General features: G+C 43.9%; 1 protein-coding gene across 12 annotated transcripts in view; it reads right to left on the reverse strand.

The window, feature by feature from the left end:
- Nucleotides 1–1,814: 1,814 nt before the first annotated feature.
- GAPVD1 (GTPase activating protein and VPS9 domains 1) overlaps nt 1,815–16,209 on the reverse strand; it is a 53,964-nt gene continuing 39,569 nt past the window's right edge. For 5 of the 12 annotated variants that reach the window (XM_070430674.1, XM_070430673.1, XM_070430683.1 and 2 more), the window contains 10 exons: nt 15,284–15,364; nt 11,790–11,924; nt 10,185–10,314; nt 8,756–8,865; nt 8,281–8,440; nt 7,224–7,411; nt 6,538–6,751; nt 5,039–5,111; nt 4,011–4,208; nt 1,815–2,537 (listed from right to left, as the gene is read on the reverse strand). In XM_070430674.1, coding sequence (XP_070286775.1) covers nt 2,397–2,537; nt 4,011–4,208; nt 5,039–5,111; nt 6,538–6,751; nt 7,224–7,411; nt 8,281–8,440; nt 8,756–8,865; nt 10,185–10,314; nt 11,790–11,924; nt 15,284–15,364 — 1,430 coding nt within the window. In that variant the 3' untranslated portion in view covers nt 1,815–2,396. The remainder of the gene's footprint in view (nt 2,538–4,010; nt 4,209–5,038; nt 5,112–6,537; nt 6,752–7,223; nt 7,412–8,280; nt 8,441–8,755; nt 8,866–10,184; nt 10,315–11,789; nt 11,925–15,283; nt 15,365–16,209) is intronic. The other 7 variants (XM_070430680.1, XM_070430677.1, XM_070430672.1 and 4 more) reach the window with 3 other exon arrangements.

Consider the following 16,209-nt stretch of genomic DNA (forward strand, 5'->3'; position numbering starts at 1 on the left):
TGAACTGAGCCGCTCTCTCCTCGGTTGACATTCGGTATCTGTAAATTCCAGGGGATAGTTGGTGGCTACTGAGTGTTTCCGAGGGGTGACTTGGCACTTTCGCACTAACCCTCCGTGTAAAAGCAGCTCTGGGGTCAGCGTGGTAAGAAACATCCAAAGAACAGAACCGCCTCTTTCCTGAAAGAGCAAAGTCAAGTGATTCCCTGCCTCACACCCCGCCCGCCAATCCCAATTCAGACGTCAGCCCTGAGAAACCTGGTGGTGAATCAAGCCAGTGACGGGGACGGGGAGGGGTCCCTGCTCCGGAAGGTGCCCGCAGGCACTCTCCTGCCCCGTCACCAGCTGGGCCGCGTGTCTCTGCCAGTCCCCACCTGCATCTCAGAGGTGCACCTCTGATGCCGATCTCTGGGGCTCTACTCTCACCGCTGGCGCGAGCCCTTAGAGCCCCCTCTCCTGCCTCAGGGTAGCCCTGCACCCCAAACTCAACACCTTCTGTTCCACAGAAAAGAGCCCTGCACAGTGTCCACATCTTCGTATTTATTTCCATGGTGATAACATGGAACAGATTTAGCAGCCACGGAGGGAAAAAAATCTCTCACTGACTTCCGAGTTAAATCCCATAACAACGATGTTCAACTATTGCGAGTTTTCTGTTGACTTAACATTTATTGAATCAAATGCTGAAGAAAATGGACTCCCTCTAGGTCTCAGAAACCGTGTTTGACAGTCTGTCTTGTAAAGAATTTATGACGGGATTTGACTTCTCGTTCCTGGGCACGTCTGAGCCTTACAGCCCAGGAAGCACACGACCGAACACTCCAAAGCACTGTAGTACTAGTTTAAGTCTGACCGCTCCCCAAAAGGCAGACACCGCCTCCCACACGCCTATGCAGCTTGTTACCTGGGTGTTTTAAAATAAATGAATGAGAAGCGGTGGAGGCATAAAGAAAACCCAGCTTCCTTCGGCACAACGAGACGTGGAGATCTGGGAGGGAGGGAGAACGGCTCCAGGTGTCCGTCACAGTTCCCTTAAAAACGCCTGGAAGCACTGTCAGTGACGAGGAGCTCAAGGTATGGGACGAGTTTGTTATACAAGAAGCTAAACATGATTAGAAACACAAAGTGAAACCAGTCGGTGGGGGCCAGGTACAAGGCTTGTGCTTAAAACTTTGGTTGCCTCCTTGGCCAATTTCTCAGACACCAAAACCAACTCCTGACTAATTATCAATATACAATCAAAACAAAATCTTGAAACACATACTTTTCTTCAGAAGAGGGAGTAAAGGCACAGAAACCAGCCAAAATAGATTTTTTTCTGTAAGAATTGTATGGTTGATTAAAATAGCTCATCACTAATAAAACTTGGATCTCTAGAGCAGACAATACAAATTAGTTGTTTTAAAAAATGACATTCACTGAATTCCTGGTCTGTGCATTCAATGTGAATCATCATCAAAAATATGACGAGCGGGTGGCGAGGAGTTCCAATGGGGGTTCTGTACTATGTTCCGTATTTCAGAGGAGAAGTACCACATGAAGGGTTAGATACGACGGCTCCTTGGGATGAGTGTATGGCGGTTAGAGATCTCTCTCCTGAGCTCAGAGATGTGCAGTGAGAAATGTCTGGGCGACTTACTCATGTCGGATACCTCTCACCAAAGGCAGCCCTGGCATCAAGCCCCACACCTAGGAAGTTCAATAACCTGTATTACACTTTAATAAATATTTCTGTATATTTTTTTGTTTTCTGATTTTAAGCTCAGCTTAAATTTTGTCAAGGAAACCATTTCACAAGAGGGTACATCACAATCTACTATCAGCAATATTCCTTGTTTATTAGAATCTGAAGATGTCCATATTACATCAAATATAAATATATATTATATTTACATTTCCTTCTTAGCTTTCAATTTAGGTGAGTGTATTTATAGATAATGCCACGATGTCACCTTTAATCCTCAGGGCAGCGCCCATTCCCTCCACGGACCCCTACAGGGGCGCACAGCATCCTGAAAGGGGTGCACTGCTCTTTTTTGTTCAGTAAAAGGAAAGAATGGGTATCCAGGAACGGAGATCTAAAAATGTTGTAGGAGGTTCTGCTTTGTTTCTAGGAGGTTTAGTATTTCAAATACCTGAAAAATGTGGTCCCTTTTTACAGTACTATTCTCTATCTGGGGACAAGAAAGGATAATATGCAATTCAGAAAGGAAGAGCCCAAAGGAAAGAGAACCTGCTAGTTAGTGCATTAATCTGTTTAGTAAAGATCTGTTTTAAAATGTCTGAATGCTGTACAATATGATACAAAACAAGCTCCCGCCTGCAGAGCAGCTGGCACATTTTCCTAGAGGCCGGTTTGCCAGCCGAACAGTCTGCTGCCTGGGTGGCCTGGGTCCTGGTCACTTTCGGTCATCGATAGTTTTAATGAATTCCACCGCTGCTGTGAACTGCATCCACCAGTAGGACTCCTCTCCGGACAGACAGCTGGCATAGAAGCTACTGATATACTGGACCGTGGACAGCAAACAGGGTGGGTTTGCCTAGAGAAATGAGAAATAATAGAGTCAACTGGTCAGATGTACAGTTCTGCAAGAATCTTTCAGTTACTATTCTCAAATGTTTGTCTCTGAAAGAGACACCAGTCCTTCTGAAAACAATCCCCGAATTCCCTTTTTGGAACTATTTTGTAAAGCCTAGCCACTGTGAGCAGCAACAGTCCACTGCCGAGGCGAGTGGGTTCTATTCCAAGCTGAACTGTCTAGAGCTTTCTATGCTTGCAGGTCACTGAACCCCACTGGTCCCTAAGGAGGTTGAACCACCCCAGGGGACCTACTCAATATCCCAGGCTTCCAGCGTGTTTGGTGGGAAGTAAATGCTAGAGGCAAACTGGGTGGTAAGTGCAGGTAGAAGCAGCTGAGAAAGAAAACACGACAAGATAACACGCCCTGTGCTGCAGGAGGTGACACAGGACACCTGCTTTCCACCTTCACGTGGCGAGAAAGGACCCAGGTGTGTTACGTGGTTGGGAAACAGGCCTCAGCCTGTTCCTAAAGCAAGCTTATGTCACAGTGGGAGAGAGAAGGCAGCGGCCCACGGGAGGAGTTATGAAGGCTACACACGCTGATCCTGGGGTTCTGACTCAGAGTTGAGGTTGCAGAAATACTGCAAACATTAAGAATTAATGAGATATGAGTCAAAGATACTTTAGACATCAACAGATGGGCTAAGCTGACTGGAAACACAAGTGATGCAGCCAAACTGCATGGTTCCCCCAAAATGTTCAGAATAACTTTTCAATGTTATTGTTTAGATGATGAAATTTTATTTTAAAGACAAAAATGGACAAAATAAGTCAGGGTTTTTTGTTGTTTTTTTTTGTTGTTAATCCTCATTTGAGGATATTTTCCCATTGATTTTTAGAGAGAGTGGGAGAGAGACAGAAACATCAATGTGAGAGAGACACATCGATTGGTTGCCTCCCACACACACCCTGACCACGGCCAGGGATCAAGCTTGCAACTGAGGCATGTGCTCTTGACTGGAATCAAAGCCGGGACCCTTCAGTCCACAGGCTGATGCTCTATCCACTGAGCCAAACCAGCTGGGGCTGTCGGGCTTTTTGAAATAATACGGTACAATTACAAAATAAGAGGCCAAAGGAAGAGAGATCTGATTGGCAAATTTAGTAGTTTATGTGACAAGTACTACAAAGAACCAGGGTGAAAGAAGATGCAAAAGCACAATTTTTCTTTCCCTCGAAGTTATACACTGAACCCCAACCAAGGACTTTGGGCCCTGCTTCAAAACGCTCTCCTAGGAATCTGACCCCTCAGCCCTTTCTCCTGAAAACCCTGCCTTCTGGACAAAACAAACCTGGACCTTAGACATTTTCTTTCTGGACACACAGAGCTCGAGGCCTGGGAACAGCCACATGTCTAACACCCTGGGACACGCGTGCCCCACCCTGCTCGATGCCAGATGAACTCTTCTCACGACCAGCGGGGAGGGCCCACCTTTATCAGCACAAACACCAGCACCGGGACGAAGTCGTCCGCCCCAGGGACAGAGTCCTCGTTGGCCAGGCTCAGCAGGTTCATGATGGTGGAGCACATCCTCAGGATGCACTGCACCTTGTCCCGGGGGGTCTTGTAAGCGCTGATAGTTCTGATCTCCGACTGCGCAGATGGCCACGGCGCCTCCCGAAGATAAACCTAAGCGAGACCACAGACAGGCACGCAGGGTTCTAATCTGCCGGGAGCACAGACAGCGACCACAGCCCCTCCGGAGGCAGGGGGCACGTGTTGCCTCTCCCCCTCTTCAGTAAAACAAGATCTCGGTTCCTTCACCGTCCACTAAAGATTTAAGCTTAATTTTTAAATAATTTGCTTTGCATTTTAAAGTAAAAAAACTTAGATATCCTCTAATGGAGGAAATGGCATACAGTAACACAGAACCTAGAATTCATAAAATTCCCATCTTTCTTAAATAGCTAGGCTGGAGCTTCTCTACTGGAGCAGTTGATTCCAAAAGCACAAACAAGCTACCTTTAAAAGAAAGCAATTTATTAATTAATGTGTCTTTGCTGCAGTAGTTTTAGAAATAAAGGATTCCAAGAAATCAAAGACAATTAAAAATTGTATGCTAATCAATGCTCCATTAGTGGAGATTTTAATGAAACAACCAGGAAGCTCGCATACCTGAAATTCCTGTTTTGTAAGAGCTGTATGGCAGGTAAAAACTCCATCATCAATAACTAAAAGGTAAATTGGCGTCATATTCAGGTACAACTAATCTCCCGGAGCAGCGGTTTCTGCGGCCCGGGGGGCCCTGGCTCGCCCTCTCCTCCACCGAGGTCCCTTCCTCACCAGGAATTTTAATCCCCAGAGGATCTTTGAGAACTTCAGTTAGAATGAAGTTCCTCTAACGCAAACGGTGTGACATATTTCATTACATTCTGTTTCCTTGAAACACTGGCAACCTGCACACAGTATAAAGTGCAGCTCTAATTCCCAACGCCTCCCGTGCTATGAACCTGCGTTACCTCCGGGATCTGAAGCGCTCTGTGGTTGGCAGTCACCACTTTCGACAATCTCTGGATATGTTCATGAAGAACCCTGGAAACCCCCAAAACAAATATGTAAATACATGTCAGAAAATAAGGCACACTGAGTCATAACTGATTCTTTAAGACATTTAAACTGTTTTAGACTTATTTCTAGATACAGATTACAATTACAGTTGAGACTCTCTCTTAGCTGTAGGTATTCTGTCTTGTTAAAAAGTCACATTTTGAACAGGATCTGCTCGGAAATGCTGAGTGAGCGAGGTGATGCAGTCAGAAGTCCTTCTTGTCCAGACCAGACAGCATTCAAGGAAGAGAGGAGAGGAGCGCTCAGCCCACAGACTGTCTGACACACTAATTAGCAAGCAGGCTGTGACGAGGTAGAGGATCAAAAGCCAGAAGCCAAAGATGCTTAGACGGGGAAGGGACTCAACACACAAGCTCTCATTTCACAGGGAAAATAATTCGGCTTCAACAGGCGAAGCTTTGATTAAACCAGCTTCCCCGCTGCCGGCGTTCTTCCCAGAGGGCGTGCGCGCTCCCTCTGTAACACCTGCAGAGGTGCCGGGGAGGGGAAGGCAGGCACCCCCTGCTTCAAAGTGCTCTTTGCAGCCAACACAGTTTGAATGTCCCTACTCCTTACCCCACGCTGGAAGCCAAAGACTGGTGCTCTGGAGAGAAAACAGGTCCCACTTGGTGTGTTAAGGACAGGGGCTCGGGTGGGCTAACAGCTCTGAGACTATGAGCAAGTGAGGCAGGCTGGGACGATCCCAATCATTCAGAGGACAGTGAACGCTCCCAAATATACACGCAATATCTTAAAATTTCCATGAAAAAGAGAAAACTTACAAAAACCACCTATGACCACCCTGAGATGCTATTACAGGGACCCTCGAGAGTCCCTGGTGCATTAAGTCACTGCTACAGCTAGGGAGCACAGTGGGCGCCTCAACGCGCTTGAGGGAGAAACGGGTTGTAAAGCAATGCTCAAGAGAATGCAGGAGAGGTCCGGCGGTGAGGCTCGGTGCTTTAGCACAGGCCCATGAACCAAGAGACCCGGTTCCATTCCCGGTCAGGGCTTGATCCCCAGTAGGGGATGTGCAGGAGGCAGCTCTAATCAATGATTCTTTCTCATCTTTGATGTTTCTACCTCTTCCTCTCTTTTCCTCTCTGAAATCAATTAAAAAAATGTTTTTAAATGGATAAGAGATCCATTCTAAAAAAAAAAGAAAAAGAAAATGCAGAAGAGGAAAAACAAAAATGCTAAATCCAGGCAAACAGCAGTGCCTTCCAGAAAGGCCAGACCAATGTGTACACCCTTCAGCCCGAGTCTCCACATCCCTGAAAACTGTAATTCTGACGGGTGGAACATGCATTTCTCTATTAGATACCGGTCTTATGTATAGCTCTGCTAAAGTATGGGCTAGCTGACGTCTCCCTACGTGGTCCAACACAGGCCCTACACAGAGAGCACTCACTGGTCACGGAGTATGTCCCCATCCTGATTGGGGTAGAAAGCAAGCTTGAAAATGCGATTCATCACGCTTCGCTCGATGGCCAGCTGCGCGTCCTGAAGCTGCTCCTCGCTCGCATTTTGCCAGATGACGTCCTGGGCCATCGCACCGTAGAGGAACTGCAGGAAGTCTTCTACCTGAGCAGTTTTATCATCAGCTGCTGTGAGTTTCTGAAAGTCTCCAATGCAAAATAATAATTTTAAAAATACACTATCTGAATAATTTTAAAAAGGAAATTGTAGAAATAATTTTAATCACTAGCTATGCAGATACTATGCTCTTAAAGCCAAAAGTGTCTGGGCATGATTTATTTTAGGAGAATATGTGGCCAAATCATTAAAGTCGGGAGAAAGGTAAGATATAAAAGTTTAAGAATAAGGAGTGTGTTATAAAAATTATATGCTTTGGTTTAAAAAATGAGAAAAATTGTGTGGATCCAAAACTTGACCAATTTTATCCATTTTTAAATAAACTACAGATATTCAAACCAATAAAAATAAAATTTACTTATTGAGAACCCATAAAGTGACTGGGAACTTACGGAAATGCTCTTAGACATGGAGGTATTCAAACAAACTAGCAAAACAAAAATGTCCAAATCTTCCCAAAGCTGTGGCCGAAGAGATGCTCACTTGAACGTCTCCAGTTACCTTGAATGAACTCCCTGATCTTCTTTTCTTTGCTCTCAAGCAGCAACCTCACACAGACGGTGGTGAAGTATCGGTTGGCCACCTCCTTGTCCCGCAGCACCCTCTGCAGCAGCCTTTCCAGGTGAGCCTGCGTGGTCTGCAGTCCTTGCCGACAGCGGGTGAGGTAAGCAATGTAGGGGGCCCTTTTCCTGAAAGGAAACAGGCTTTGCAGGACACTAGACACATACAGTGCACGCTCTCTTTGGAAACTAAGAGTCCTAATTTTTCTTTAAAAAAATAAAAAGATTACTTCATAGGTTTTGGTTTTCCACGTTAGCACGTCAGGCTGCAGACAACAGTCTGGAAGACGAATTCTGCTTCCAGCTCGAGAACAGAGCTGCGTGTCTGTGAAGAACAGCACCTCCTGGGCTGAGCACTTAGCCACCTAACTACTGAACACGGCCGAGTCCCTCGCACTGCTGGCCTATTTTATATCGGAGCACAGTCTCCACGCTGGTAGGGCCTCGCTCCTAACAGGAAACTGATTGCTAGAGAAAACTGAAATAAGAACAAAATACAGGTTCTATACCACTAGGTCATTAAACATGCCACCAATTATTGGCATACAGTCTATATGTGACCATCTTAGAGCACCTGTGCCCTCAGCCTCAAAGCCACTTCACTTCCTAAGCGTCTAAATTATGTGTTTCTCCTCAACTGTTAGCAAGGGGCTGCCCAGGGACAAAGGGAGCAATTCCTGGGCCTGCTCCTGCCTCCCTGGTCCAGGGAAGCAGTCTTCCCTCTCACCCTACAAAGGGGAAGTGATACCCTCGTTACACCGGCCCCACCTCTGCTAAAGCTCCTTGGTGCAATGCTGAAGCAGATGGCACTTCTCTGTGTGGAAGAGCTGCTCATTCATCACCACATTTCAGACTAACAGCCAAATGTGTTCCTCAGGAATCTATGTCCAGTGAGCAGAGCCAAGCACTTTCACGTAAGCCTAGATTCGTCCCCAAGATAAGGGCGAGAAGATACTACTTGCTGCTGAAACAAGGTCTGAAGCGAAGCTGCATGTTACCTGTAGTCCTCGGCGATGGAGGCCAGCAGCTTCCTGCAGGTCCTGTTATCAAAGCGGCACACACAACGCATTGTTTCCTGCAGCTGAGCCATTAAGTTCTTATCTTGTAAATTAATTGCTTCGGCTATTTGAACTTTTAAGAAGCATACAATTTCATTCTCTGAACAAAAAAACAAGAATTCTGTTACTGCTGAGAAAATCCTCGTGCTCACCTAAGGGGCTGTCATCCCTCAGCCTCTGGGATGTCGATTCCGCTTTAGCACGTGTCAGTAGAACTAAGTTGAACTGCCATGCTCAATCATTGAACATTTAATGAACCAGCAGTAATCGAGTGCCCTTACTGATCCTAACATAAATCTATTAAGTTAAACCATATGGAATTGCTATAAAGCTTAAATACAGTTGAATACTGGCAATTTCATATGGTTCAACCTTCAAATACAGGAAAAAATAAATGGTCATATAGCAAACTTACCTTCTGGGTCTGTGTGGTCTGGTAAGCCATTCCTTGTTGAATGGCTTAGCACTGGGAAAGCAACTGAATCCGCAGAGCAAAGAGCAAGCCTCAGTTTCTTTTTTGCATCTCTGAAAAAATGAGTTGAAAATTCATTAATTTCTATATCCAGATAGGATCACATTTTATGAACATTTGCTATGTAAGTTAATATGCTATCTCAGGAATCAAATGTTGTAAGTGGTCATAATCAAAGAAGATTTTAAACTTACTGACATCTCACTTAAAGGAACAGGCTTTCTAGTGACCCGAGGAGCAAGGACGTAAGTGTTGTGGGCAAGATGTGCTATGAGAGGAGGCACTAGGAGAGTCAGAAAGGCGTACCTGGGAGACACCCCTCACACTCAGAATGCCGTCTACTACAGCTCTCGACAAATGTTGACCGGCCACTAGAGAGCTCACAAGCTGGCAGGAAGCCCTTTCTTACTGTTCTGTTGCTGGAGACAAAAGCTGCTCCTTTCAACTTCCAACTACTGAGGCGCCGACCACCACCAAGGGCAGAGCGCCCTGCAGTAAGGTGTCGCCCTCCACAGCAGTGCAGCTCTGTTCACACTGAGAGATGCCACCAGCATGCTCTCATCTGCTGGTGGCTGTGGCCCTTTCTGGTCCCGCAGGGCATCGACCAGAGCTTCCTCAGAATGTCCAAAGCTGCCATCCAAAGGAAGGAGCTGAAACCCCTCAGCGAACAGGCCACATCTGCTCCTCCTGCAGGATCCCCACTGTCCACTCACCTGCAGCTCCGAGTCTTTCCCTATTGGCTTGCTTCCTATAAAATGAGTAACTTACAGACTAAGCCTATCATCTGTAATATTCACCCACTCTGCAGTCTCATAAAATATATAATGGTAAAGTCATGGCTGAAAAATAAAAATGGTCTGCCACTCCCTCCAATTTTACTGTAGGGCAAAAATTACAAAGCTTCATCATGTTTATAAATAAAATGATGTATTAGGGTCTTCTTTAAACTAATTGGAGGTAATAAATGTGAAACAACACTGGCCGTGTATCAGTGACTGTGGAATCTGGGTGAGGAGGAGGACAAACTGAGGGCTCCTCAGGCTTATGGGACAGCTCCCACCCCGCCCTCACCCTCCCCAGCATTTCTCACCGGGGCTGGGAGCTTTACATGGGCAGAGGCTCGGCCACCTGTTTCATTGTAATGGCTTATGTGGTGCCTGTGAGCACACAAGGTTTGCTTTTATCCCTGAACTCAAGCCTCTGATATATGACATCCACTCAGGAAGCCAAGTCTTCTCAGGAAATAGCCATTTCATTCTTATCTCTCTGCTTTATACCTTTATTAAGTGACACAATGAATCACATGACTGAGGTGACTGCAATGGTGATGAAAAGTCCAACCCCAAAGTCCTAAATCCTGTAGGAGGAATACCTGTAAGAGTAGGCTGAGTCCTGAGGGTGGGCCACTTGGCTCGCGGAGTCCGGGAGGTCATCGGCTGAGATGTTTTGCAGTGCTTCATCTCGAGGAGAATCGTGTGCACTTTCCCCGTCACCCATAGCCTCTAAACAAAGCCCACCCCAAAAGGATAATAAGCAGCTTAATCTGAAATGTTCTGGCAACTTAGTGATAAATTAGCATTGTGCTTTACAACACGATATTTATAGCAATGATAATATATCAAGAGACCACTTTTTGAGAAGAGAATGATTCTACTTCTTATACCAATCCTAATTGAAAACAATGAAAGTCTTTATTTAATAATAATAATAATCCTATATAATAAAAGCCTAATATGCTAAGTGTCCAGTCGTCTGTTCAACCAATCAAAGCGTAATATGCTAATGATATGCTGACCGCTCAACTGCTCGCTATGATGTGCACTGACCACCAGTGGGCAGATGCTCCGACAGGTAGGTTAGCTTGCTGCTGGGGTCCGGCTGACCGGGATTGAGCGAGACAGGCCGGACACACCCTGGAGCCCTCCTGCGGTCCCTTCCCAACTGGCCAACCTCCCACGTCCCTCCCTGGCCTCGATCTTGCACCAGTGGGGTCCCTCGGCCTGGCCTGCATCCTCTCACAATCCGGGACCCGTTGGGGGATGTCGGAGAGCCAATTTCGGCCCGATCTCGCAGGCCAGGCCAAGGGACCCCACTCTAGTAATCATCATCATCATCATCATCTGACCTTGGCTGGTATGGCTCAGTTGGTTGAGTGTCATACTATGCACCAAAAGGTTGCCGGTTTGATTCCTGGTCAGGACATATGCCCTGGTTTTGGGTTCGATCAGTTCCCTGGTAGGGGTGTGTGCAGGAGGTAACCAAATGATATTTCTCTCTCATATCTATGTTTCTCTCTTTCCCTCTCCTTTCCTCTCTCTCAAAAAAATAAATAAAAACATATTTTTAAAAAATATTACTACTCTATAATCGGAATCACTGAACCACAGAACTAAAAGGGGTCTCAAAAATCGTTTTACGTAACCCCTCATTTTATGGGCATGGAATCATCCCATAGAAGACAGCTGCAAACCCCTTGGCCAGCTATGGCTCCCCAAGGCTTCTCCCGCTGCCCAGGAATGAGTTGGGGGTAAACTCACAAATGCAGCCAGGAGAGATCTGTGGTGGAACCACAATTGTTTTTAACAGATCAATTTAGATAAGATATACACTTATAAAATCAAAGGAATAAAAAGTTCCTTAGTATAATAAAGATACTGTGCTTGTATAGGAAAAATATCTTTATTCTTAGAAAATAATTTCAAATGCTTTAGGAAAAACTTTTCTGTTATTTTAAGGCTTTTCAAAATAAAAGCTGGGCTAAGTTCACCTCTCCCAAGTCCCCCTTAGTGTCTCTTCTTCCAGTGCGCATACAAGCATAAACACATGCTGTGTAGAAGTTATGCTTTATATACTTCTGTTTCCTCTCCATTTATTTTGAGAATTACATCATATTTTTCAGACAGCTATTCAAAAGTAGCACTATTAATTCAGATCATCTTTATCACTGTGATACAAATGTTACTATTCAAATCTTTACCACGGTTATCACCTGCATTGTCATAGTTGGCCATTGCTCCTTCACTGGGGCTGGTTCGCTTAATGGCGTTCCTGTATTTGTCCAGAATGTCCTCAGCGGCCTGAGCTTGTGCACTGAGTCTAGGGCTGGGATCATCTGCAGGGAAAGGAGAGTGAGAGAATTAGCTCCCTTCGGTTTGTACCAACTCTGATGTTAGTACGACACCAGGAGCATAATCCCAAAGGCCGATTAGGAGGTAAGACTTAAAAAGAGCACATATCTCAGTGTTAAGAGGCACCATGCAACTGCCTACTCCTCCCATTGCTGGGTCTGAGAGCCTTGCCAAAGCACGGATTTGGGAGAATTAGATCCACTTTCTCATCATCGCCAGAATTCCACATGACAGTGTCAAAAAGTTCAGTGCGGACTGAATGGATGATGGGTTTCTAAAGTGCTTACACTCAAACCACTGGTATTAGCAACTCATGCTAACAGAACTTCCCACAATGCAATTTTATATGCAGACTTCATTTACTCAGACATCTCCATGCTGGAGGAACAAAAAAGAAGTATTCAAACTGAGAATTAAAGCCTTTTAAGTAATAATAAAAGTTGCCTTCCTCCAGTCTTCCTGGATTTCTCTCTCTACACCAGATTTGAAAACTTCAGATTTTCATATGCTATCTCACTGGATCTCACCATGACAGTGCAGCTGCCGGAACAGAGCACTTTTGTGCATGCAATGGAGTCAGAGGCACTCCCAGAGAACCTAGACATTGCTGGGGAGTGCTGGAATTGTACCTGGGTGCACAGAGAAAAAGCTGATCACAATCACAGCACAGCACTGTTTACTGACAGGACTGCCATCCTGTCGGCAAAATCAGCACATCGCAATGTTTTCCTGTAGTCAAGGTAATTAACAGTGATCAAAGCAAAGAACTGCTACAGATCTATGGGACACAGAAAGTTCCAGAGTGAAATGTAAACTCCTGCGATAGATCTAGGCCAACCAGGTGGCTACCATAAATGTCCACATTCTGGTAGAATCCCATTTTTTAAAAAGTCTAAAATCACATAAAAATCACTAGAATTTCTATGTGTGTGTGTTAACAGCAGCTACCATTTATTGAGCACTGACCACATGCCAGGCACTGTGCTAAGCACCTTATATGAGCAATCTCGATCAATCATCACAATAACCCCATAGGGAGGTACTACTATCACCCCGTTTTATAGAAGAGGAAATCGAGGTATAGAGAGGTTAAGTACTTATGCTCATAGGCTCTTCTTTTTTTTTCCATAGAAAATATTTTGTATTTCTGTCTCCGTAAAATTGTAACAAACTGTAAAGAGAGGATTTCCAAAGTAATGTAATCTTTCTGCTATAATGACATTTGGATGCCAGATCAGGGTCATAATCTGATCTTCAACATGTAAACTGAAAAATCTTTATCGTTACAAAATCATTTTGTGGAGGGGGAGTACTTTTTGCTATTGGTTTTCAGTGCTGTTGAGACTCTTTTGAAAAAGGGACAACAGAATCTGGCTAACTATAGTGAAGCCATAATGTTGCCTATTGACTTTATTTCTATAATGCCATTCTTAAAATTTTTATCCTAAGAAAATAATGAAAACAAACAAAAAATGCTACATATATGAAGCTGTGAGCAGTATTTTCATAGTAAAAGTCGGGTACAATTTAAATATCCAAAAGCAAGAGAATGTTCACACTGCAGTAAAATCAGATGATAGATTATCTTAGAGTCAATAAAAACTACTAAAAACAATCAGTTTAGTAGAAACTGGGAGAGGGCTTATGAAATAACATGTGTTAAAAGAATACAGTTACATACATAATCTGATTAAATCATGAAAAGCCATGTACAAACACAAAAAGATTGGGAGAGAACATGGAAAAAAAACAAGAATAGTTAGGATGGTGGTATTATGAGCAGACTGTTAAGAAATTTCCTTTCATAGCATTTTAAAATGGATTTAATAATAATTTTCAATGGGTCATTAGTTAGGATTGGGTAGAAGTTTTTGCACCAGTAGAGAAGTTAAATGGCTTGAATTGAACACAAAGAAAATGAAATACTTTACTTAAAAAAATTACTGTACTCTACCTAGCTTCCAGTTTAAGAACCAAGAAAAATACTATATTGCCCAAAGTCAAGTAAAAAACAATTTATAACTTCTCCAAAATTATCAATTCAACATTGTAAAAACATGAGATTTCATGAAGACATTCCACTCTGCAAACATTGGTAGTGTCCTAACACTAGGAAAATGGTAAAGAAAAACAAATATCTTGCCAGAAAGAAGCTTTTCCAACGTGTCTCAGTCAGACTGTAGGTTCCTGAAGAACAGGGGTCAGGTGTGAAATGACTTACTACCCACACCACTTAGCACAGTGTCTGGCATGAGTCAGATGTTCAACGGTATTGGCTGACTGAATAAGAGGGGCTTGACTGCTCTCGGCAGGGACGGTGGCCTGGAAGCACAGCGCCTGCTGTTCAAAACCCTTTATCCAGGAAAGTCATGCATCAAAGCAGGGATGTGTGCTAGGCCAAGGAGCTACATCTAAATTTAACAGAGGTAGACATCAGAATGCCATGCATTACAATGAGATTCTACCTGTACTATGCTGAGCAGCTCTGAGGAGGATGTTCTTTGAAACCTATCCCATTTTTAAATAAAGCTCTTCATTTTAACTTAGAATGTAATTTCAAATCAAGATAAAGAAAAAAAGAGGTGAGAAATGAATGTCCCTGTAGTTAATTTACAGTCATTGGAAACAGTACACAGCTATCAAATTCAAGTCTGAGTCCTTAACACTACTTTTCACAATCTTTCCTTTCAGGGTGCACAATCATAATGTGCCAACAGCAAGCTGCAAAAATACAAATGCTGAATAAGAATCCAACCCCTAGTTGTATTTACCTTGGGTTAGAGAGCAATGGTAAACTGATTCAAGCTGTAAAAATTGGTAAAGTTTATAAATTTATTTTATTCTTTGAACAAACACCTTATCATGAAAAAAGGAAATGATTAGGTAAAACAGAATTTCACTATGATCCTGAATAATCAAGAGCTACAGACAAAAATAAATTTAGAGTTCCATGATCAATGTTAGCGAAAATTATTCAATCAATGATCCGAAGAGATGGCATGCACCGAGCTAAAACCATCACCACTTTCCTAAAAGGCACTGCGTGGCATCATGCCACTCAGATGTCAGATTGTGGGGTGTGTAGAGGCCCAGGACAGGGGCCTCACCATAAATGGACGTTATGATAATGAGGATGATGATGGTGGTGGCGGTCTACAGGAAGAGCACACAGATTCACTGTGGCCGCCAACTGGAAACCACAGAGCTATGAAGAACACACTCCCCACTGTACACACACAGACACACTCTTCTAAAAAGGCAACGCTTATGGCACCCAAGAAAAAGTGTTATGAAATATGTGCTCTGGGAATGAAGGAGCCAGGAAGTCCATGGGTCTACAAACCTGTGAGTGTTGAGAATCTGTCAGGCCCCAGCTCATCTTTGTCTTTTTCTTGTTTTTCTTTCTTTCTAAATGGTATGGGAGCTGGAAATTAAATAAAGTCAGTAGTGTGACATACAACATACTGCACTACTCGGCAGACAGCAGTCATTCTGGAGTTAACTGGTGTGCCAACATTTCTAAGTGAAAGGAAGGTGAAAAGTTTAAAAGCTAAGAAACCCCAAGTGTCAATTGATAATCGTTCTTAAAATAGCATTGAAGATTCTTAAAGATGCGTTCAGAGTCGTTGGCCACAGGAAGAATGATTTAACGGGAATCTATTGGGACTAAATCAAAACCACTGCCTCTTAACCTCCGCTCAGAAACAACACATTCAAAACTCTGAGCCATGCTCTCCTCGTCCTCAAGTGGCTGGAGTACGGCGTGAAGGCGGCCCCTCGGCTCCTGAGCGCCCAGGGCTGAGATCGGAAGAAGTCCCTAACTGCAATCCTGGATGATCTCTCCTTTCAGGAAGAGATGCTTTTGCAAACTCAAATCTCAATGTCTACTGGTATGATGACAGGCTATTCACAAAAGAAGCGAACAATTTTATACAACTGCCTTCCAAAATAAACACTCACTAATATTCAGGGTGTAAACAATCTCAAAGCACATAAACATTAAAAACTTAAGTTTATTCCAGGAATATAAAGGATGAATTTCAAATTTTCAGTTTAATTACTGATAGCATCCCTTTTTTCCTGCAATAATTACTGGCAATACATATGTCAAAAGTCCTACGTGTCTAACATCAGGGTACATGATATTTAAACCACCGCTTGCATGACTTCCATTTATGAAACCACTACCACTTCCTGCAAAGAATAAGCTAAAACTCTGCCTTAGCATCCACCTGCGCAAAAACAGCTAGAAACAAGCCCAGCAAACCT

This window comes from Myotis yumanensis, unplaced genomic scaffold (genome assembly GCF_028538775.1).
Source record: "Myotis yumanensis isolate MYYU_CA2020_CCGP unplaced genomic scaffold, mMyoYum1.0.hap1 SCAF_12, whole genome shotgun sequence".
Classification (NCBI taxonomy): domain Eukaryota; kingdom Metazoa; phylum Chordata; class Mammalia; order Chiroptera; family Vespertilionidae; genus Myotis; species Myotis yumanensis.